Raw genomic sequence first — 24559 nt, 5'->3', positions numbered from 1 at the left:
TCAGCTTTCTAGATTCAGTTAGAACTGCAAATCAATATTCTAATTTATTATGGAGATAGCTTATGCTTTTCCAAGCAAATTATATAATTAATCAAACTGAAAAGCAGGTGTATCCTACTGTAAAAATATCCATCATATAGAACAATTTCCATTGCTGTCAAGCCCTTTCAATATTTGATGAAGTAATTTTACCCCCTCCTTTCAAAAGACATTTCCTTTTATTATGTATCCTAAGACACTTTAACTAAAAACCCAAATCTGAATATTTCAATAAGGTTGTTTTATTATTCAGTAGATTCATGGAAATTTTACTAGGATGACAGAGAAAATTCCACACCATTCTGTCTCCACTAATACAGGTACACGGCTTCAGCTGGCAATATTACTAGGATTAGCATAGAATGATGAAATATTTAAAGGAATTTTTTTTTAAAAAAAAACTAATAAATCAAATGACTGCCAAATGTCATTAAAGTGATGGTCTTTGACTTGAATATGCTTTTCATATTCAAATTTGAAAAGAAAGAGATGAAAGCCTAGAAAGGTTACTCAGTTTCAACTAATAACCTCAAGCACTCTACATTCACATGCATAACAAATAAAATTGGCTCCATTGTCTAATTTTACTTCAGAAACAACTCCTTTTTTCTTGCACTGAACAGATGTATGAGCATCTGTATTTAAAGTGATATGCTGAATGGTTTTGTTCGCCCCAAAGTATTTAGTAGTTATGTCAAACTAGTTTGTACACAGACAAGTAGTTTATGAATCAAGTCCAAATACAATATCCTGTATTATAAAGTATTTCTTTTACATAACTTAAAACTTGTTTGACATATTTAACCCTCGTAATTGCACACTGTAGACAAAGAATATTACAGTTTTTCTAGGAGGGCAGAATAAATCAAGTATTGATGGCACTTCGTTAACTTAGAAGAAAACAAATAACTGAGTCATGCTATTAAAAAATTGCAAAAAAAAATACTTTAGAGCTAAACAGTCAAAAATATTTTAAGGTCTGGTTTTATTAATCTTAAACAAAAATACAGCATAAATAAAAGAGAATACAAGCTCATTAAAAATATTTCCAAATAAAAATACAGAACTGCTTAAGAGCAGCGAAGCTGTATTTCACTACTAATATAAAAATGGTCATATTATGTAGCCACGGTGAAAATATGTAGCATCCAATATATGATAAGAATTAATATTTAACAACAACCAATTACACTTCTGTGATGCATAGTGAATTATTTTCTTTTCTTTTCCTAAGGTCTTCCCTTCCCCCTTTCCTCCTCCAACTTGTTCTTATTTATTAGGTACTATGCAAGTGAAAATGGATAGTTTGTCTAGATCAATTACTTTGTGCAAATAATTCTATTTTGAGGTGAATACAATTATTCTTTAAACTTAATATTTAAAACAACAATTTAATATGATTTTTCCTCTAACAGAGAGGCTGGAGGTACATATAAAAATAGAGAATACCATATGCTTTCAAAGAGTGGCTCTGAGAAACTGGTTCAGGGCTTTTATTTCAGGTCAGGAAAACAAAAAACAAAACATGGGAAATATTCTTAGTCTGTGGAAATATTCTCTCTTCCTGTGCAATTCAATATCGACTATGTGTAACTAACATTAACTAAAGATTTGCAAGAATCACTGAACTCATTCAACAAACTCTGGGATTAAGTAAAACACTGGACATTACACCAGAATTTAAAGTCCCAACATAACTCTTCTCATTTTTCTGATGTCTGAGATTAATAAAGCTTAGTCTATTTCCATAGAAAGTCAACTACCGTATTCAAGAAGATGTATATTCCATATTTCAGTTTTCTTTTTGGTCACGATATTTAAACAAAGGTTTGCGCTAGTCTTCAGAATGTAGTAACTTTTCATATCAGGATCAACATCCTCTACTTATGTGTTTCCCTGTAAGTGTGTAAATGTGAGGAAAGAAAGAGGGATGTAACCATGTCCATTCTTCGAACAGACGGAACTTAACCTAAGTGCATGCACTTTAGACTCTCCCAAAAAAACTGGGGCAAAGAGGTCTCTCCTTGTTCAATAGCTCTTTTAGAGTCAGACTTACTGGGAGGAAGGGAAAGGCACGCAGCTTTCCCACAGGATCACTGGCCTTTGCCGTGTGCTAGGAGGAGAATGCAACACTACAAGGTTAGCATAGTAACAAGGTTCAGTGCAATTCCATCAGCTCTTTCTTGAGCTAGGAATACACTAAAGAAGAAAACTATTTGTGATAATTTTTGCATTAGCATGTCTCTGCTGCCTTTTTTTTCTAGGGCAGAGTCCAAAGTGATCATTTTCAGAGCATGAATTTGTCTTTAGTATCTTCAAAGGCATGAATTACTTGCTACAGCTTGAGACAATTCTAAGATTGAATATTGCCTCTTCTACGCAAATCTGTCACATGCCCACCAATTCACTGTATTTTTTTTTCCAGAAAAGACCATTTCTAATTCAGTACAAAACACTAAATATTTTAGAAAATACTATGGTACTGAGGGATCTGAAGCTCTCCAACCACAACCATACACCTGAACTTTTTGCACATTGCTCATAATACTAACTTTTGATCAATTGAACAATATATTAATTGACTTTCTTGCCTTCACAGGGCTTGCTACCCCAATCCTTTCTGAAGAATAAACATAAAACTGTTCAATGTTACTCCCGAAGACAATTTATTTTCTTAACATTTCTTATTGCAATTTGCCTGCAGCACTGCCTCAACTAAGAGTTTGTAAAGACAAACTGTTTCTGGGAAATAATAAATGCAAAGAAAAAAAGAACCTGTATCTGGACCTGTTTGACCGCTAAGATATAAACTTCCTTAACTGATAAAATGAACAACAAATATCAACTGGATCAAATCTCAAAGCCAGTTAGCTTCATATCAATACTAATTTGTCACACAATTACTTAATTCAAATGCTTTGTAAACTTAAAAATACCTTTAATTTCGCAAGCAAGCATGATCCTTAGGTAAATAAGCATAAAAGACAGAAGAATTCTCAATTTAAAGAGCTGTTACTTTGTACATTTCAGCTACATTAATACTCATCAACATTTAAGCTACAGAAATAGGATGAAATAAAAAAAAAAAGGCAGTATTATGTAAAAATACACAAAACCAAACATGACAGGATTCCTGCTTTTATACGTATGTATTTTTCTATATGCAGATCATAAACTTGATTTCAAAAATAAAATAAATTAAAAAAAATCTCTATTTGAAAGTTAATCCATTTAGGAAAAAATGCCTTAGTATGGGAAGAAGGTATCAGTATAGCATTTTCATTTGCTAAGAGGGTAACTATAGTGACAGAATATATCAAAGTGCACATTTTTAATACAGTTGTTCTTTTTATTTAGAGGCTTAATACATAACATTTGATACTGTTCTCCAACCTCCTATTAGAGTATTGTATGGGGACCATATAGATGTGTATAAATGAATGGAATTCGATTATCTTTCATATTACCCATAGCATGCAACAACTTCTGCCTGGTGATATGTTGCAGCTAATCAAAACTCAAGTCTAGTTTCAAATCCCATGCTACGCTTTTTAGACCTCCAATTAGAAAAAACAACAACTTATTTCTACTTGTGAAATGGCCGTAACTTACTTCCATGTCAATGAGCTCCAATAAATATAGTCTCCCAAGTGAGAACTGAGGAGCATTCATATTCATAACCACAGTAAACATTACCAGCTAGGTTAAAAATGGCTCCTGTTGATGATTTTCCTATGAGCTTATATACTCAGCCTTAAGTCTTTCTACTTAATTTAGCATTCTGACTGATTAGCTTTAATTGTTACGGAAAAAGTAATGTGTTACCTTTACTTAAGGTAAAGGTAGAGTCTTAAGAGACTTAAGACTCTGTGGTTTTGAATCATTTTAAAAGCTGTGTTTTTTTTGTTGTTGTTGTTTGTGGGGGTTTTTTTGGTATTATTTCTCCCTCTTCTCTCAGTTCTCCCATCAAGACCAATGGCTTGTAAACATGCTTCTAATTATTACTTCAAAGTTTATTTGTCAAGCACTAGAATTTGTAAACTCATTATTTCAGTGTAATACCCAATCAAACAGAGTCCACATCAAGCTTTATCAGTAGGAAAAAAAAACAACTTAGGCTTTGCCCAGATCCTTCAAGCTTTCTTTTTTTAACCTAAGTTCCTGTCTAATAGTGACCATGCTGTAGCCAACAATCATTGTAAAGGTGGAGAACAGCATAAGCTGATTTTTAATTTTAGACCTATCGGTACTCTTTGAAAATAGTGACTATAAAGCTTTTATCAGAGTTAAGTACCATTTACTGACTAACAGCTCTATTTCATGAATTGTATTTCTTTCTTCATTAAATATGCTGGTGCAATATTCTTACTTCCCTAATTTCTTAAAGAAGAAAGCACAAAGCAGCTAAGGTTAGATCTAGACAAGACCAAGAGAATACTAAAGAATTAGTATTTATGACAAAGTAGAATCATATCAACTCAACAACACAGGGTAATATTAAAAACCTAAATTTTTAGATCCATGAATTCAGATTGGGTATTCACAAAAAAGGCCAGTTTAAGACAAGCACTGAGTACTCAGGAATTTTCCTAAAAGTCCACCAAAGGTATTAAAGTCATGCAGAAAATAAATTTAAAAGAGGAATTGGAGAAACCAAAGTTTAAAACTGTAGCACAATGTCCAAATCACTTTTTTTTTTTTTTTATGAATGCAGGTATTTCATAGGAAGATGTGTACTATTTACCTAACTGTACAAAAATGACATTTTAAAAGGAAAAGTAATTATTTTTTCCCTATACATAAAGTTTATATTTAAATCTACCCAAATTTTCACAAACATTTCTTTGTCCAGCTGAGCCACAAGGAACTGGCGGAGCTTTTTACTAGTGTTTAAGAGAGACTTTAATGTCAACATTAATTAAACCCAGAGATGTAACCTTGCAGGAACCAATAATGACAGTTTTCAATAAACTGCTATTAGTGCAAGATAATGCACTCACAGCATCAGCAATGAAAAAGAGAGACGTAAACACTCCTAAAGCAAGGAATGGGACTACCACAGAATACATTGTTTTTGCCAGTAATTGCTTTATGGGAACGTTTTAAGAAAACTTGGAAGCTGACAGCAGTAAATTTTATTGTGATAACCGAATGCTTTATCATCTCCTATACAGATAAAGCGTAGACATGGGGGTGAAGGGGAGGAGGGATGAGAGAGAAAAGCTTTTTTTTTTTTTTTTTTAAATATAAAGACCATGCCACAGAAAATGCAAATTCCCAGTTTTGATGTCTATTTTGAGGATCTGAAACAAGGCTTTTAATCAATGTATTATACATCAAATTGATAATGTTAACTTCTGATTATTCAAATGTATGAAATATTCATAGAGAACTGTCCAAACTTTTACATTTCTCAGACTTCTTTTCTCTATTAATTATCATGCCTGGAAGCTTTTTAGTAAAAGCAGCAGCCATCAGCCTGACTGAACCTGACAAGCTAGCAAGGCCCAATTACACTGGCACTTGGTGGCACTTTGATGTACTGGAAAAGAAAAGAGATAGGGGCAAATTGTATAGAACATTATGTTAATGACTTGATTTAATCCAGCCACTAAACTTTATGTAGCCTGTTAAAAAAGATGCTAACACTAATTACGCCACTTTGGAAAGGAAAGAAGGGGACAAGCATTTCATACTGACAAAGTGAAGCTCATAAATGTTGTAAATGAAATAAAACAAAATGAAGTAATCTATGATTAATTATACATCATAGACAAGAAGAAAAGAGAAAGAAGCAAGTGGTATAGCTAAGTACTGGAAAATCTGTTAGATTCCCTTTATGATCAACATATCTAAGAAATAACCATGGTCTGTCTAATTTGCAACATGCAAAAAAGAAACAGTATGATCTTAAATGGCTTAAACAGTTTGGCATACAACTCAGATTCATAGGATAATTAGCATAACAATCACTAAAAATCACAAGTCTTATTTACAGTGTTTGATTACCAGCAGGATATTTATCTCATAAGATAAAAGGCACTGATTTTTAGTCTTTTAAAAAGTATGAATTCGATCTCAATTTTCACATGCTGTATTCTGCAAAGATTTCAAATATACCAATGCATAACTTTAACCTGAAATTTGTATCAATTGTGTTGCTTTAATAGCTTATAGGTTTTTGTTGTCTTATCTACCCTTCTTGAACATGCACTGTTACTTGAAGAACAAATCTGAGAAGACAGAAATCAATGAATCTGAAATGAATCTACACTCGAAATCCTCTCCAAAATATTTTAAAATAATTTTCATAAAATACAAGAGTACTAGGGATGTATAGATCAACCCTATTATAGTTTGACTTAAAAGTGATGAGTAGTAGTCATTTTAGTTCTCACAGGAAGAGAGGAAAAAAATAAAAAATAACTATTTTACATATATACCAGGCAATTTCATTTTCAAAAACACCTTTTGCATATCTCTTCAGCTTATAAAAGTGGTGGCATTCCTAAATCTCTTCTACAACTTACAAAAAAGGAGCAATATTTCTCATAGGAAGCATTACTTGACATTGATAGTTTGTAAGATTTCACACAGCCTTCACCTGAATACAGAATACAAAAATCAAACTACCTCTAGGTTGTCATATTTCAGAACATTAAAAAAACTTAAGTCTGATATAACGGCATACCCTTACTCCTTTAAAAGAAGGCTAAGACAGACCAGTAGTAGAGAAGTATTAACTATTAGAAGTACTACAATTAAACAATAGATTTCTATTTTTCAAGACTGTTCAGTGAACATTATGAAAGTATCCAATATTCTTGTGTTTGTAGAGAACTATACTTTTGAAATACGTCTTCAAGTAAATTTTCCACATTTGTATTATGTTGGGATATTTTGTATATATGACTTTATGCTCATTAATTGCAGGTTCTAAGGACAAGTCAAAAGAATACTATTATTGTCCATGCCAAACAAAAGAATGTCCACGTCCATTAAAAAGAACGTACACTGAAGTGACTGGATACTGTATGTACAAATTTTTCTGAAAACAGATCTTTAGCTCTAAAATTATTGTGAAGTCAAAGAAATCCATTTGGTTGCACTGAAATATATTCAAGCCAAGCTTATGCAATTTTAACAACTTTCCATCAAGTCAACATACTGGGATAAAACAGTAGATTTACTGCAGGCCTTGACAAATTAAATTATTCTCTCCTTCCTCAGGAAGCACCAAAGGAAGTAGAAAAGCACATTTTCCTAAATGTGGCAATGAAGACAACAGGCAGCACTGAACACTAAGACAAAGATCTTTAGACATTCACATTATAACAGTTATCTTTGCCTATTGTCCAGAACTAAAATTTGCTTTCAGATTTAAAATCATTAGAAATCTCTAGTTCCAAGTCTTTTATGCGGTCATAACAAACGCAACATAACAAGATAATGGTCATCATTACTATCTCCTGATTTTCTACAGTTGGTTTTTGGTTGGTTCAACACAGGCAAGTACAGCTCATGGGAATATCCCAGCCATGCAAAAGAAGGGTTTGCTGGTAACAAAATATCAGGTGACAACAGTGGAAAAGATGACAACAAATAGTCACAGTTAAAGGTCCAAAATCTGCTGAAGCATACAGACTAAATCATGTCATGTCATAGAATAGAGCAGTTTAGTTGGAAGGAACCTTCGAAGACCAAGTCCAACTGCCTGAACACTTCAGGGCTAACTCAAAGTTAAACAATAGCTACCTTAAAGTCCTTGGTACATTCTAAAAATTTCCTAAACTATAATATTAGATACAAATTATATTTTTGCACAAAATTAGGAAAATCATCGTCAGGTAGTCAATTTCCCAGTTAAAAACAAAACAATAAACCACATGAACAATATGGCTAAGGTAAACTTTTCCTTTTCCTGTGAAAAAGTGTCTATTTCAACCAGAAACAGGAAAACGCAAATTCATTGGAAAAGCCTTAGAATCTGACCTTAGAAATAGGAAAGCTACTCTTAGAGGAATTAGGCTTTAAAAGTTTTGTTTGTTTGTTTTTTAGACTTAACAAATAATTGCCATAAAATACTCCAGCTGACCTGTTTAATATTCTTGGATACCGGACTTGCAACAATACAGTCATCGCTGTCAGTTATTATTGATTCAATGGCGTCATTTGTGTGTTTATCATCTTGATCTGCTAAAAAAAAATAAAAATAAGAATCAATGTAGTTAAAAAACAACCCTGTATTTGTGGTCCATCTGAGATTTGCTGAGAAACCTGATAGCGATATATTAGCTATTTCTAATAAATATAGTAGAACAGCATCAAGTAAATCTCTTCCTTGCAGAAGATAAGACTGGCAAATCAATGATCTTTAATGTGGTCTAAATACATTTTTTTTTCTGATTTGCTAACAAATACTAATATTTCCAAGACGAAAGTTGGTAAGTGCAATGATACAAGTCTTGTCATGAACTGAAGTATGAACAGCAGTTCATAGGTAGGATATGGCCTGAACTTTTGCATTTCCTATTATTAGGTTTAACACCATGCACATCTAAAGAGGTACTCTTTTTTTCTTAAATAATGTAATTCTATAATGCAGATGGATTATTTTGAAGAGCATTCAGGTCTCTCTTTTCTGGAGCAAATTACTTAAAAACACGACACGGATTCAACTTCATGTTTTTCTAATTTTACTAATGAATTTTTACACAGAAGCTGTGAAGAAGAATGTGAAATTTTAACATCCTGTTTATGTTTCTATTTTAAACACAGTACCAAAGACTTGGTTTATTTTGCTAATAAACAGTTTAAGCTTAGAGTTGGAATGGGGTGAGCCAGCTTTTACAATCTTGAAATACATCTCTCTCTTAACAACTTTATGTCACAAATATGGTAAGACATACTACCCTTTCGCTGTCTGAAAGGATTTCCAGTATCAGCACTGGCTGTTATCTGCAGATAAAGGAGCATATCCATTAAAATAGTCTTTAGAACAGTATAGTTCCACGGGAGAATATAAACACATTTAAAACAGAAGCCAGATTTCCTTTAATTTTTTATGAATGTAGGTCAGATACCAGATTTTTGCATTCAATTACTATATAGTTTCCATTTGGGATGAAAATAACACCACCATACCCACCAGCCAGCTTCAGCTATGGAGTACACCAGAATATCATTTCTGTCACGCAGCTCCTCATAATGAGGCAGCTCCCACTGCTAGTAAGAAATGCTTAAAAAATGGAAAGATAGATTTATTAAGGAAATACAGCTACTTATTCATAAGAAATGAATTCTACCTTCTGATTCCAATTCTTCAGTAACTTCTGTCTCATCTCCAGAGGTAACTGGGCTTTGGTCAGTCAACTGCCCTTCTGACAGATGTGAGAGGTCTTCTTTTTCTTGTTGAATTTCTTCAGCAACCTCCTTCACCTTACCATCTGCTAGCCTTTCTTGTTTAACCTTATATACCACATGCAATATAAAAACAGATAAACTCACTTTTTAAAACATTCCTTGAAAGTTACGAAGGTTCAAAACTTGAAGAGTTATGGTTCACATTCATTATATATATGCCTTTTAAACAATTATATTGTTTATGCAATATAAGAAGCAATTAAAAGTTTTCAACTGCAGTAACAGATAATTGATACGGAAGACAGACAATTCTCTAACAAACGTACAGTTGTGAAAACATAGCTGTTATAATAATTTGGTGACTGTCAAATTATACCATTACATTTCCGGAGATTCATTTATATTTCAGCTGTTTCAGTACTAACATACTTGGTTTGAAAAAAAAAAATAGGAAAAAAAACTTCCTTACTTGGCAATTTTATAACTTATTTCATACAATACTTTCTTTTTCAAGAAAAAAAAGTAAAAGATAAAAAAAAGACAGAAACATTTTGCTATAAAATATGACAACTATGTTATGTTATCTAAGGTAAAATAACTTTAGTACCAAACTGTCTCTGAAGTAATCTTATTCCCTTCTTTCACTTTAAGCACAATTAGAAATAATAATACCTTATCAGTGACATAACATTAGAGATATAGCAAATTTCAGTGGAAGATTCCATTTATTATTTAATAATTGTCTTCCAGGACTGCGGTTTTCACAGCTAGAGTCATGTCTCATCTACCAAACCTCAGAATACGTGAGGTAACTTTCAGCTGTCCACAGAACACCCAGATTTTCCAAACTTGTTTTATATTTGGACACAAAATAGTTTAACCATTTTAACTTAACTACTTCAGGACATTTGGAGCCACACAAAGCAAAGCAATATTCACAAAACACCAAAACCTTCTATAAGTGAAACCGACTTTGTGTCTCTTGTGTCTCCTTGGCACGCATGGTATGTTGTAACTAAAACACTATTTTAGACAATGTTTGGGAATTCCTTATAAAGAATTCCTTCAGTGAGAAAGTTACATTTTGGTGGATAAAATATTTGATTACTTTTTGATTATTCTCCTTGACCAATACTACCTGATGTGGTAGAGGAAGATTTTTGCTTTTCATTTAACGCCCTGAATGAGCTTTTAAGTAGAAAAGTGAAAGGAAGTTAACAGCCAGTGAATAAACACTAACACCACCAGAACCAAGAGCTTGCCAATCTGCCACAGGAACTTACTTTCAAAGCCAACCGGGGTACTAAAGTATTTAATACTTCTCTTCTCCTACAAATGCTACGTATTTAGCAAGATTCCAAAGATACTGCATTTCTTCTTCTTTCCCACCCCACTTTATAATGATAATTTTTAGAGTGAAGACAAACACTTCATCCAAACATAGAAACAAACAAGCAGAGATATTCCTTCTTTTCTAACAACCGAAAAAAAAAAAAAAAAGAATGTCATCACAAAGAATCACTTTTCCCCCTCATATTTCAATGAAGTTTAGGAGATGTTACTTAACGATAGTTTGGTTTTTAATGTATGGCTCTGAAGAGATAACATACACCTGGAATTCAAATGCAATACATTATATAAACTGCAAAAACTGAATAATCTCATACCTCTAAAGCGCTTGGACCTGTTGAAGCCTTTATCTTCCGTGCATGTTCCACATCATTTTCAACAACAGAGCCCTAAGTTATGGGTAAAATAAGGGGAAGACTTTATTACATACTACATAATTAAAACACAAACATAGGTATGAATTTACTGTTGGAGAAGCATTTGGACAGGAAATTACACCCTCCTTTGCTTTTCTGGATTAGCATTACTGCATCTACCTACTGCTATAGGTTCCACCCATGACACTGGACAATTCATACAAACAGTTTGGGTCCTAATGAGAGTCAAACCATTCATCCAATTTTTTAGTGAGCTTCCTTTTCCCAAAACTATTTGCTTTGGCACGTGTCACATGAATATCTGAGAAATAGATTCTCTGCTATTTAGAAAATGAAGCAGACCATTCTTGTTCATTTTTAATCTGTTAAGCTTCTAATTCTCTTACATGGGTATACTCTTGCAATGTCACTGCAAGATTTAGACTTCAGAGAAACCCCAAATATTTCATTAGTTAGTACTATCATTACTTGTCTATAACCAGACAGTGAGATTTGGATTTTTAAAGCTGGTAGCGAGTGACTCCTGATAAAGATCAAATAGCTAAATCTCTCCCTTGGAAAATCATACTTTGTGAAAAACTGGCCGATTTTGAGAGGTTGCTATCTGGACAGCTGAAGTTATGTGCGTTTAACCATATGGCTAATGGGTCAGTTAGCTTTAAAAAGATTTGATTTCTCTGATATTTGCCTTTTTCCTATTTCTCATCTGTCAAAACAAAGTTGTAGTCACAGCAATAGCAGAAGGAGCTGTAAATTGAAATTGGTATTACATTTCAAATAATAAATTCAATCAAGGTATTTATAAATAGAGAAAGCAGCTTGTATTTTTAAGACTGTATTAGTTAATTGCAACATAATATTAATAATAAACTTTATAGTTAGCTATTAGAGAACTCACCTGAGCTTACTGGATTTAATACAATCTATCCTCAGAAGACAGTTTATTTAAGACCAAAAAGAAAATGTACACCATCTAGCAAATGTGTTTGAGTTAATTCCATGAAAAGCCTCCTACAGTCTAGAAAATAAACAATAGTTTATCCCAAGTTTAGAAGTGTACTTGGCCTCACAGTGTTTGTGATCACAGCTGACAAACTTTGTTGAAAAGGGGTGGCTATAAATGGTGTCAACTTGCATACACCATTGGCACACTTCAGATTGGTTTCAGTCAACCAATTGTGCTTCAGTGTGACTGGTTAATTAAAGACATTTTGATAACCTAGAGAGCTAAGAAACAGTGCAGAGACAGTTAATTGGTTCTGTTTGAATCTGCCCTAAGTCCATGAAAGGGGAAGCTCATAAGCTGTGGAGGATAGCAAGCAATTCTGAGGGAATCACAGATACCCCTGCATTGTTTCCAACACCTATATGCACTGCTATGCTATCATTCACTGCTTTAGACATGCCAGTCTTCTGTTGCTTAAATAACTGAGTGTTCACAATTATTAGTTCTACAATTTGTTCATACTGTGACATAAGTAGTCTTTCTTGCTTCAGCATGCAAGAAAACTAATTAAACAATTAAAACTTACTGCCATCTGTATTGAACTAGCATCCAGAAAAGATACTTTCTTCTCTGTTTGAGCTGCACGGTGCCTTGGTTTGGGTATTGGTACCTATAATACAAAAATATGGTTGAAGTCCATTTATTGGCATATGTTAACTATCTTATTTACAGTAAATTCTGAGAAATCCCTTTTTTTTTTTTTGACTTGTAGACAAATGTAATTGTACTAACTTCAATTCTAAATGGGCAAGATGATCTAGTTCTTGTTTGAATATCCCCCACACACACATGCACACATACACAAAATGGAGATGCCTTTCAGAATTAAGCCATAAATGGGTGTAACACTCTACAGAGCATCCATGGAATGCAGAGTTCCAGGTGAGAAATCATTGTAGGACTAAACTCAGGAGCATCATGCATCTGGCAGAATAAATTGTTACTGTTTACTGCGTGCTTGATTTCTTTTTCTATAGGCTTGCCATATCTTTGACACCTTCCTCTAACCCTCCACTCCCCCCCAAAATTTTAAACACACAAACAGAAAAGAGATTGATAATAGTTGCAAAACTAACAAAGTGATCCACAAGTATTTCAGTTGTGATGTTATAATATAAAAGACAAAAAATAACAAATAAAAAGGGGCTCATTACTCTTCAATCTTTACTCTCCTGATGATCCACTTTACTGATTTTTATATAAAAAAAAAAAAATCCTTGTGCCACTTTTTATTTATGAGTGATTTTTAAGAAGCTATTGGATATCTTAGCACCATGCTGTAGACGCCAGAATAATGAGAGCATTGCAGATACACCTAAGTGTCTGTACATATGGCTTGGATCTGGCTGCTTGGTAATTCTTTAGGCCCAAAGCTATTCCAGCTGACTGAATTCTGGCTGAGTTTCTTAGAGATCACAGAAATAGCAGAAAGCTAACTTCATAACTGTCACTAATTTCAACCTTAGTCCTGGAGTTAAAACTAACGTGGCTACATTTTACATAGGACAGCGGCATTGAAAAGACAATTGATAAGGACGATACTCAATGTTTGTTATTTCTTCTCCCTGCTCTCTCTTTTACTACCCAGTTGTCTACCATTACATTATGACTTTAAAAAATTTTTGACACAAGAAAGATTTCACTTCCCAAAGGAAGTCCAAGATGGTGGTTATATGAATCATTTGTAGTATGCATTGTTTTACAGTAAGAACAAATCCTGGTCATCATGGAAGAACTAAATGACCGGCTGTAATAGGTCTTTTCTATCTTTTAGCTTCTGTAAATTGGTTAGATTACTTACTGTCACTGATGAAGTAAGAGGAGATGGGAATGGATTCTGCATTTCTTCCTCTGCTAGTAATTTACTTGCCATTGATTTCTCATTTTGAATGTAATTCCTTAAGTCTGCAGCCATCACAGAGGCACTTGGTGGTAGGTAGGCAAACTTCCATTTTAGCTCAACTCTGATAGCACCAGTAACCTGTCTTTCAGAATCTGTTAGTTCAAAAATACCTGAAAGCAAAAGGCAAATCCCATCTAATTATCTTATTCTATATATATACAATAACATGCAATGCAACGCTGAATGTGATTCAAGAATAAAATAGCTTAATGGTCTTAATTTTAGAAGCCATTTCATTATTGAAATACTGTCAAAATACTGTGTTTTGTATTCAAAAATTTGTATTTTCTATTTTGATTCAAATATACCCAATATAACACTGAGAACGTTCAGAAATACATGATTTAGAAGGGACTGGATTACTGTCTTTCAAGGAGTTTTGTAGGTTTCTCAGATAATCTGATATGACATAACTAATTTTTACTAACATGGTTCATATCTAATTTAAACATATCCCTCCCCACCCTTTTTTTTTTTTTTACTAATGTTTATTTTTTGTTAAGGAAAATAAAAGGATTAAAAAAAACATTAAATTGATACATTTTTATCAAAGAAGAAACCTTAAATTTACTTGCAAATTTTCCCTTATTATCCACATTTGTGGGGTAATTATATTTTACAATAATCATACTGTAAAATTTTCAACACTTTCATAAATGTCTTATAGTTGACAGTGAAATATTAATTAAGCAGCTTTTATGCTATGAACAACATAGTAAATTTGTAAATGATATCAAGTCGTGGGGAGCAACTGATGCACTGAAGGCAGAGCTGCTTTCACACAGACTGGAAAAATGGCCTGGCAGGAAACTCATGAAGTTCAACAACAGCAAATGCAAAGTCCTGCATACTTGAATAATGTCAAGCAGCAGTAGAGGCTACAAGCAGCCTTCCTTGCAGAAAAAGAGCTGGTCCTGTTTGAAAATTATGAGTCAGCAAAGCTGCATCTTCGCAACAAAGAAGGCCGACTGCACCCCAGGCTTCAACAACAAGACAGCAGCCAGCAGGCTCAGGGAAGTTTCTTGCTCTGTTTAATATCTGTGAGATGGCATCTGGTATACCGTGTCATTTTGGCCTCTCCAGCACAAGACAGTAACATCCTGGAGCAAGTCCAGTGGAGGACTACCAAGAGTGTCATGGAGCACATGACATAGAAGAAGAGAATGAAAATGGATTTGTTTGACCTTCAGAACTGGTAGCTCTCAGGGGATCTTATTGCTGTCTGCAGCCACCTAATGGGAGGGTACAGAGAAGATGGGGCCAGCAGTGCACAGGAGGAGGATGAGAGTCAACAGGCACAAGATGGAACATGAAAAAGAACAAGGTTTTTATTATGAGGGTGGTCAAACACTGGAACAGGTTGGCCAGACAAATAATAGATCTCTGTCCTCTGAGATATTCAAAAACAACTGGGCAAGGTTCTAAGCAACTTGGTCTAACTGGGTCAGGTGGTCAGACTAGGTCATATCTGGAGTTCTAGTCAACAATGATTTTAAGATTCCAAATTTAGATCTTGATGGTTTTTTCCCTAAGACAGGTTGATTTCTCATGTCAATTTTATAATCTATTTTTAAGTGCACATTAGCTAAAGCTAGAAAAGTAAACTAATGAGAAACAATTAAAACACACAGAGAAAGAAACCATGTTATAAATTAGTGACAAAATGAAGTAACAGCAACAACAGAAAAAAAGGAGGAGGGAGAAAGCGTACATATACCAAGAAACTAATTTTTAAATCACCAGAATTTAAGAAAGAGCCAGTAAAAGGAAATAGTAAAATAGTTCTCGGTTACTTTTTGAACCAGAGAGAAGCACTCTATGTTTATTTTTTTCATTTTATTTTTTTCCCCAAGACGTATTGCAAAGCATCTACTATTTTTGTTACACAAATATCTTGTCAGTTATGAAAGCAGCAAATAGTGAAAATCAAGTTTCAAACACCCCTTCCCACCTGATGCTAAGACTAAGAGGGCCTTTCTATTTAATATACTCATACTCATATAGTAGTGTATTTGGTAGGCTTCTTAAGGCAAAAATCAGTAGTAAAAGAGACAAGGTGCAAACAGATTACTAAAATGCAAACAAAAAAAGAAAATATCAATAATCTATTAGCATTTAGTCAGTGCTATAGTGCAACGTCATTTCAGTTATAATTATTTATCAAAACCTAACTATTCCATACCAGGACCAGTAAGTAGAACAAAACAGAATTTTAAGACTTTTCATCCCTGTGAGGATCATCATAAATGAATGTTCAGACAGCTGGCTACTCTGAATTTAATTTCCTCTTTTACTTTTTAGTTTTTAAAGAAAACTCTACTATTGCCACCCTTCTTGTAAGATACAGGATTCATTGCAGTTTATGGATAACCACAACTAACACCCACCAATTTAGTATTTTTGTTAGAAACTGCAACAATCCTGGAACATTCTGTTAGTATTGTCTTAGTAAGCAAAAGAGATATTTGAAGCTTCTTCTCTCCTTTGCTCTTTTCTTTCTCTAATGTTTGCAGTTTAATGGTTATATTAAAAAAATCATTCATCCATTTCCAAGTTCTGTCACAGATTTTTCTTTAGCCATGAGTAACACTGTGATGCAAAATTTATTTCCAAGATTTCATTGGACTTTAAAATTCTGTCAGACAAGAGGAGCAGATGAATGATAAGGGTTTTTCTTTCATTTGGTTCTTAAAGAGATTTAAAAGAGATATGAAACAGGAAGTGAGGATTTTGTTGTGTTTAAAGAGGTCAAATTCTTACCTGAAATAGATCTGTCATGTGCTAAAGAAATAAGAGGCACACTGGCTTTCCCTAAATAACCACCTTCTTCTGTTTCACCATCATCAAATACATAAAATGTTAAGGATTCTGATTTTAGGTATCGGTCTAAATCTGCATTCATTGGCACTTGGAAACACATATGGTCATCTATTTGTGGGTTGTTGCTGCTAGGAATGATGGGAGTATCATGGTCTGCAAAATCAAAAAACTTGTAGACAACATATGGATTTGGCTGAAGATGTTTTTTTCGGGATTGTAGACTGTTACAACATTTTATTGTAATGTGGAGTTCATTTAAATTGCCATCTGTTGAAGTGCTGACTTGGGCAGTTCTGAGTATCTGCTGCTTTAAATGAAAAAGAAGTGGAATTAAAAACATTAGAATTCTTATAGTGGCGCACTCTAAGAAATTTATAAATAGAACAAATAACTTATTTGGATGACACTCCAACTACTGTTTAACTTTCTATGACAAAATCTTACTTGTTCTATAAATACAACTATGTCTCTTCTGGTATAAGCAAATAAAAGTTTAAACCTTTCAGGTCTGTGATTATTTGCCTTATTCTTCTAAAACTAAGATCTACTTGTCATGTGATCATCCATAAAGCAGTTAAGTTTTAAGAGTGATTCATAACCAGTGCAGCTTTAAAGTTCCAGATTCTGACCTTGGCAGCTATTCTGTGTCAAGATATAATTTTTATAACTGCAGTCCCTTTTATTTACACTTTTCAATAATTAAAATTGCACTTCAGATTTCTATTTTTTTTTCCTTCTAAATCTTTATCTACATAAAGAATTCACAAAAAATAGAAAACAGTATGTGAAAAGCAATAATAAATGTTTGAAGTCGAATAAGGAAGTTGGTAAACTGGGAAATTAATTTTAATTAAAATTAAGTAATAAGAAGAAAACAAATAATATGATTATGTTAAAGTAGTAATCCCCATCTTTATCTATCTCAAAGGGCTACTTTCTTTGCTGTAATGTGTCACAGCTATTTTCATCCATTGTACATAATTATCTTGCTTTTGGAAGGCAGAGTTCTGTCTTCTGGTATATGGAAAAACACCTATCAACTGAATTTTGTGTGATAAAATGTATATTTTGATTAAATAATCCACACTGAAATTGGTAGAGACAGCCACCCTGACAATTTCATATTTTCCTGAATATGCAACCTTAAGACTATTATTTCTAGCTACACACAGAACTGGAAAAAATACAAATTAAAAAAAAAGTCTTCATAGCAGTTTGTGTATAGTTCATGTTTCCATGACTTCTGCCACTACACAGGACAGAAAATTTTATATATATGTTTAACTAGTGAAAGCCTAAATTTTGGAACATACAACTGAAGCTACTTGTGCAGCTGCAGACTCAAAGAATCCCTAACATAATGTAACCATCTGGGCCATAGCTACATGACTTTTGTTTCCGCCATGACACATCTTTAATAACTGCAGTGTTTCAAACAGCTCTTTAGAAACAGTTATTCATTTCTGACTGTTCTCCTATTTTCTCCTTTATAATCAGTGTATTTCAGTTGCCATGTTTGAATTTGCAATTGTACAATAATTACAACAAAACACTCTGTTCCACATGCCTTACCTTTCATCTATGTTTGGACTAGTAACACAGCTAGAAATAACATAAAAAATAGAGAACACTAAATACAAGATTTTGGCATTTAACAACACCCAGATTTTATGAGTTAGTTAAAAATACCTTTGATTCTTTTAAAATCAGATTTAAAGCAAATGTTACTGTGCTATCAAACTCAATGTTTCTCTGAAAATACTTACACTGACTCTTAACAGAATTTGTACACCAAACGTACTTCTCAAATTACGTTTTGGAATCAGTTGGGATTCTGGTATAATATAAATTTACATTATGGTATAATATAAAACAATGAAGTTACTCCAAACTTGAAGTAATTTTAACAGCTATAAATAACAAAAATTACCCATTAGGTCTGGAGTTTTTTAATTTATACAATTCAACATAGTTGATAGTAGTTTTTATTTCCTAAACCAATTACTAAAGATAGCTGAAAGTCCCTTCTTTTTCCTGCCTGTGACCCTTATCTAAACATGACTATAAACTGCTTTATATTGTCAGAATTGTCTTGTTTAGCTAAAAAAATAAAAAATAAAAAGGAAAAAGTGAAGTAATGTCATAACACTCAAACATTAAGAACCTTTAGACTTTTCTAGACAACTGCTTCACCCGTAATAGTGATCCAAGGCCTGGCTGGTCTAACATTCCTGAATGTTCTACTAGAATGAAATGCTAACAAAATTTGACACTTATAGGTTAAGAAAACACAATACAATTTAATTACATCATCATTTCAAATGTTCTAGTGACCAAGTCAGTAAAAATAAATAACTGAAGTTTAAGACTTTGCCAGTTCAGCAAAACTGTAATTCAACTGGTTCTGTATCTCTTTATATGAAAAACACGTCATTCAATTGCTAAAGATATTTTACAGTTCAAGAACATTTAACTTCCTCAACCTTGAGCACATAAAGAGTTGAAATAAACTATTTCAACTGAAAAAATAATTTTAAACATTGCATCCAAAACTATGAAGTACAAAACTAAACATACCTGGAATGATTGTTCATGTTCCCTAAAACTGGATGTTATATACCCCAGAGCCTTAGACCTCTCTTTGTAAAGACTAATAGCTTGATCCATAGGAACTCGTAATCTGATCCAGTATTCTACAGTACCATAATTTTGGATGTTTCCTTTGATTCCTAAGGAATAAATACATATGGGATCACATTAATCTTCAATATTAAAGTACTTAAGTCAAACACAAATGCTAGGACATGTCACAAAATAAATGATAGTTAATCACAGCAGTGTTTGTGACACGAGATCTGCAGTTTATCTTAGAGCCATGAACAACACAACTCTTCTGGCTCTACATGAATGACCTAAAAAATGAAGCATGACAGTTTTTTCCTTCTGTTACCTGCAGTACTTACTGTCCAAGCCAACTTCGTTATTCTAATCTCTGAGGAAAATAAAGCTTAGGACAGTTTTATATGTCAATAGTTGGAAATGTTCCACCAAGTGGTAAGCAGTTTAAATTACTGGCAAAAATAGCTCTTTAGAATGGTTTGTTGAAATGTATTTTTGACACACTGACACAAGCAGACAGCTAGTGGCCTCTTTATGGGTAAAACTGCACCTGTACAAGCTTTCCCACAACTGTTGGTAGAATCGCCAGAACGTACTGCACATCCAACAGGAAATACCATGTTGTATAAACCACTTTTTCTTCTTTTGAAATAGCAATATGTGAATTAATTGTTGGCCAAATACACATTATTTGTCACTTAATGAGTATTCTGTTTGGTGATGGTGGTATGTTGATTACCAACTAAAACTGCTGTGCTGTAGATCTTCCCGTTCTTTTCCAGGATTTCATGGAGCTTCAGTTGGCATGTAGCAACTGTTTTATAATCTGTGCAGTACGCATGATGAACCTCAAGTGTGATACTGTTTCTCTGTATGTAGTGCAAGAAGCAGTCATCAACCTGTACAAGATACTGAGAAGTGAAGTCGTATAAAGGGTTTTGCCCACGCACTACCGGGGTTGCTTGAAGTTCAAAGTCATAGAATGCGTAAGTACAAAAACTTGCAGGCTCATGGTCACCAAAAGCATGCACAGCTGCAGAAGAGAAGATCACTCTGCTGATATGAATTTCAAAAAGATTCTCTCCTCTTTCTAAAAGTAAAGTTTCATCAAATTCATCCACCGAATAACCTGGCAGTATTTTTGGTCTGGATTTGTGCTGTTTAGTACCATAAACAACATCTCTTAGTTGAGCTGCAATAAATAAAACAGAAATAATTTATGCCTGAAAAGAGAGGAAAAAGCATAATACTATTACAGGAGTGAGCTTACTTTCTTAAAGGTGTTACCAAAAAAGAAATTACATGCTTAAAATCATACATCTATGGCTTGTTTAGCCCTCTGACATCGAGAATACCTCCACAATGGAGCTACTTCAGTATAACTAAAAATAGACACATTAATAACATTATGTTAAAATTAATAACAATTAAAAAGCAAAAAATGCAGAAGGCTTATGTAATGATCAAAACAAGTATTACTATGCTAAAATGTAGTGGGCACTTAAGATGCATATTTTTGTAGGGTTAAACTAAATAAAGTTATATTGCTTGCCAGGGAAAGAAAGAAGAGTATGTGCTTACAGAATTAAGACATAAATCATCATGCAGTCCTTTAGTACATGGGATGCAACTTGAAGACAAAACATGAATCTAGTTATGACATTAGGCTTTTTAAATTATCCTGTTTCAGGATTTCTACGCATCATGTTACACACTGAAGCCATTAAAATAGTATTTTAAATTCATTAGTTTGAAATATTCTGCATTTACATTATGCCACGACTTTGGGATTTTTAGCAACATATAAAATGACTGTGTAATTATTGGACAGCGAAATAAAAAGTTGACCATAAATATATGATTTATTAAAAAAAATCAAAGCTTGGCTAGTTTTATTCAGCAAGGGTTGCAGCACAAACTGCTCTGTTGAATTTTTCTTGATTAGTAACTAACATTTAAGGCAATGAATCACCACGTAGATAATGTGTCATTAAAGATCTGACCTTTCTACTAGTCTTAAGAATGGAAAGATATTTCTTCTGAAGAACAAAATTACAATAACAATTTGAAGTAGATAAACTACAAAAAATTGAAGAAAATAGATTTCAAAAATACCTTCTAGTTTTCTGATGCGTGCAGCCCTAATATCAAGAAGATGGACATACTTTTCCAGTTTTAACTCGTAGTCTTTCTGTAGACTTTCCATCTTGTGTGTCACAACTTCAACTTCAGTCTGAAAAAAAATTGCATGGAAAAAGGACCACTGAGGCCTGTCTGCATTGATATTACACATGCTTTTGGCTACAAAGAGAAAATGTAGTTAAATCTGAGAAAGAGCATTTAGAGTATGCAAAAATAGCAATTTTTAATTCAGCAACACAGAGATCATTTCAGCGAAATTAAAAATCCTTATTAAATAAAACTGACTATTCCTTCAGGACAATGTTTTAATGTTTGTTGTTGTTGTTGTTGTTTTCCCAATGATTGCATTATTTTACAATCAGATTGATTGAAAGACAAGCCAAAATATGATCTGCAATAAGCCAACATGAGAGAGTGAAAGCAGAGTGTTGTGCAAAAGGAAGCTTATTTGATAACTACACTTACTATTTTGCCTGTGAAGACGTGATAAGAGCTCAGAAATAATCCCAAGAAGGCATGTGTTTGAGGTTTCTAATCAGGGTGAGTTAAAAGACTGAAGTTACAGTCATTCAGATCATTTCAACATTAACAAATCTTATGTTAGATTACTTATAAAACTGACTGCCTTTGTTGATGAATTTGCAAGCCTTAATTACAACTTCACTTTTTCCTGAAGGAAAATAAGTTCCAGTGCTACAAATGTTAAAATGTTATTATCAAGATATTTTCCACTGTGTGCAGAGTTTAGTACCTGGTAATCTTTGTTAATTTTATGCTGTACAATTAACATATTCCTTGTCTTTTCAAGTTCTTGCACTGTTTCTGCATGTGTTAATTGCAGCTCCCTCATCGAGCGTTCCAAATCTTTATTGATATCATCATCTACTTTTTCCAAAAACATAAGGTCCCCATTCTTCTGCTGCTTTCGAACCTGGAGCAAATTTGAAAAGTTACTTGAACAAACTTTTGCAAAATATCTGCATGTTTCTGTGCTGGATTAAATACAACATTGGAATACAATTTTGAGACAAGAATAAGAGTAAGCACAACTTTGCAAACTTTGAGCACACGATAACAACAAATAGGAATGACATAGACCCGTAACTGTCCGGATTGTATTTATTAATGTAATATCATGGTCATTAGGAACCAATTCAAATGTATGAGATATTCAGAAGCAATCACTCTTCTCAATCCATTAAAAATATGAAACCCTTAATATATTTGCCTTTTATATAATTAATAACCCTGTTTCACTGAACGCCCCAAATCTGAATTATTCCCAAGTCTACATTACTTCTGTTACTAATACTTGGGTTTTAATTTCGATTTTTTTCTTTACTTTTTTTTTTTCATTATCGTTATAGAATTAATACTTGCATTTAAGTAGAATAAAGACTCTACTGATAGCAAACACTGCAAATTACAGTAAACACATTTATGAAAAATTAAATGCAAATCCTCAGAATAGTGGAAGCTTAAAGCACACATTTCTTCCTCCCCCAACTTCATTTTCAATTTTTATGTAAAGAATAAAACTACAACTTACATGCAAGAGGAAAAAAAGAAAAAAACTTTTACTGGAAATTTTCTATTTCTGTTTTAGCAAATGCAGAGAGGTTGCTAAGTAGTTAACTAAGAGGTTGCTCTAACATAATCTGAGATTACAGGCTTAGAGTATGCTCTCTTATACTTAGAGAATTAAAAAACAAACATGTTTTTCTTATCAACATTACAGGAAGAACTAGATGGTGTGATAACTGAGAAAAAGCAAGGTTTTTTGTTTTTGTTTTTTAAAAAATGATGCTTATGAATCAGGTTTAATTCACTTTTGATGTTATAATGAATTATCTACATAACTCTAGATTTCATCCTGGCAATTTTCAATTTTTTTTTTAATCTTCCCTTCTGCTTCACTGTAGCTGAAAAATGAGAAATACACATGCTTGAAGCATGAACTACTGCAAAATAATCCAGCTCTTGAAAATTCAAAGCACTGTGTAGAAAACATCTAATAGTAAACAAAGAGTTTATATATATATATATATATATATATATATATATATATATATATAAATTATTTCTAAGTTACCTTTATAAGCAAGAGAGCTTCATGGAGTTCTGTCACATCAACATCACTTTCCTGAAACAGAAATACTCAATGAAAAGGTGATATCAGATGTGAATGAATATTGAAGAATTATATTCAGAGTAACAAGATGCATTCTCACTAGACATGACATGACATTGTGCTCGATATCACGAATAAAACAATGCTGTTATATTTCTGTATTCTTTTACTTTCAAGAACTACTTGCACTATGCATAAAACATAAAATCCTTAGTCATTTTCTAAAAAAAAAAAAAAGAGAGAGATTTCACCTTGGTCAAACATTTCATGTGATTTTTCAGTTCATCTAGTTGTTGCTTATTTTCCAGATAGCATATCTGCAGGTCTTTGTTCTCTTGCATCAGCTTTTCCTTTTGGTCTTAACATAGAGAAATAACAAAATATTCTGCTTAATTCAACATAATCATAAAAATTATAAGCTTACCTTTTCATATTATCTTATGTGTAAAAACTTCATTGAAAAATATAGAATCTCATTTATTTTTTTACAGGGAAATCTTTAGTATTAACCAACAGGAGGAGGGGGATACGAACCTGGTCTTTGATCTGATAGGTCTGTATAGATGAAAAAAACCAAAGCATTCTTTCATTAAAACTGAACCTACAGCATCAAAAATCTACACTCTAAGTATGGCTTCTCTGGGTTTCTGCTTTTGGGGCAGGTGTGGGGAAAGAACATAGAAGATACAAAACTTTTGTCAGCCTGAACGACTAAACACCACTAAACTTCTCAGTTGAAGGTTGAAGAGACTTCTCACTAACGCCTAGCTGCATCCACTATGGCATCTCAAGAGCTTCAAGGAGAAATT

At 33.1% G+C, this 24559-nt stretch overlaps 1 protein-coding gene across 8 annotated transcripts in view; it reads right to left on the bottom strand.

Annotated features, from left to right (window-relative positions):
* Positions 1 to 24559, bottom strand: part of RPGRIP1L (RPGRIP1 like) — a 75155-nt gene that overhangs the window by 19816 nt on the left and 30780 nt on the right. For 2 of the 8 annotated variants that reach the window (XM_035543271.2, XM_035543269.2), the window contains exons 11-22: positions 24002 to 24108; positions 23712 to 23762; positions 22371 to 22550; positions 21593 to 21710; positions 20217 to 20669; positions 19436 to 19587; positions 16799 to 17162; positions 13937 to 14148; positions 12662 to 12745; positions 11070 to 11141; positions 9345 to 9507; positions 8135 to 8232 (exon numbers count right to left, since the gene is read on the bottom strand). In XM_035543271.2, the coding sequence (XP_035399164.1) occupies positions 8135 to 8232; positions 9345 to 9507; positions 11070 to 11141; positions 12662 to 12745; positions 13937 to 14148; positions 16799 to 17162; positions 19436 to 19587; positions 20217 to 20669; positions 21593 to 21710; positions 22371 to 22550; positions 23712 to 23762; positions 24002 to 24108 (2054 nt within the window). Of the gene's footprint in view, positions 1 to 8134; positions 8236 to 9344; positions 9508 to 11069; positions 11142 to 12661; positions 12746 to 13936; positions 14149 to 16798; positions 17166 to 19435; positions 19588 to 20216; positions 20670 to 21592; positions 21711 to 22370; positions 22551 to 23711; positions 23763 to 24001; positions 24109 to 24559 lie in introns of those variants that run through there. The other 6 variants (XM_035543264.2, XM_035543265.2, XM_035543268.2 and 3 more) reach the window with 4 other exon arrangements.

The sequence above is a fragment of the Cygnus atratus genome, chromosome 12, assembly GCF_013377495.2.
Source record: "Cygnus atratus isolate AKBS03 ecotype Queensland, Australia chromosome 12, CAtr_DNAZoo_HiC_assembly, whole genome shotgun sequence".
Lineage (NCBI taxonomy): Eukaryota > Metazoa > Chordata > Aves > Anseriformes > Anatidae > Cygnus > Cygnus atratus.
This window is presented reverse-complemented; position numbering and strand designations above follow the sequence as displayed.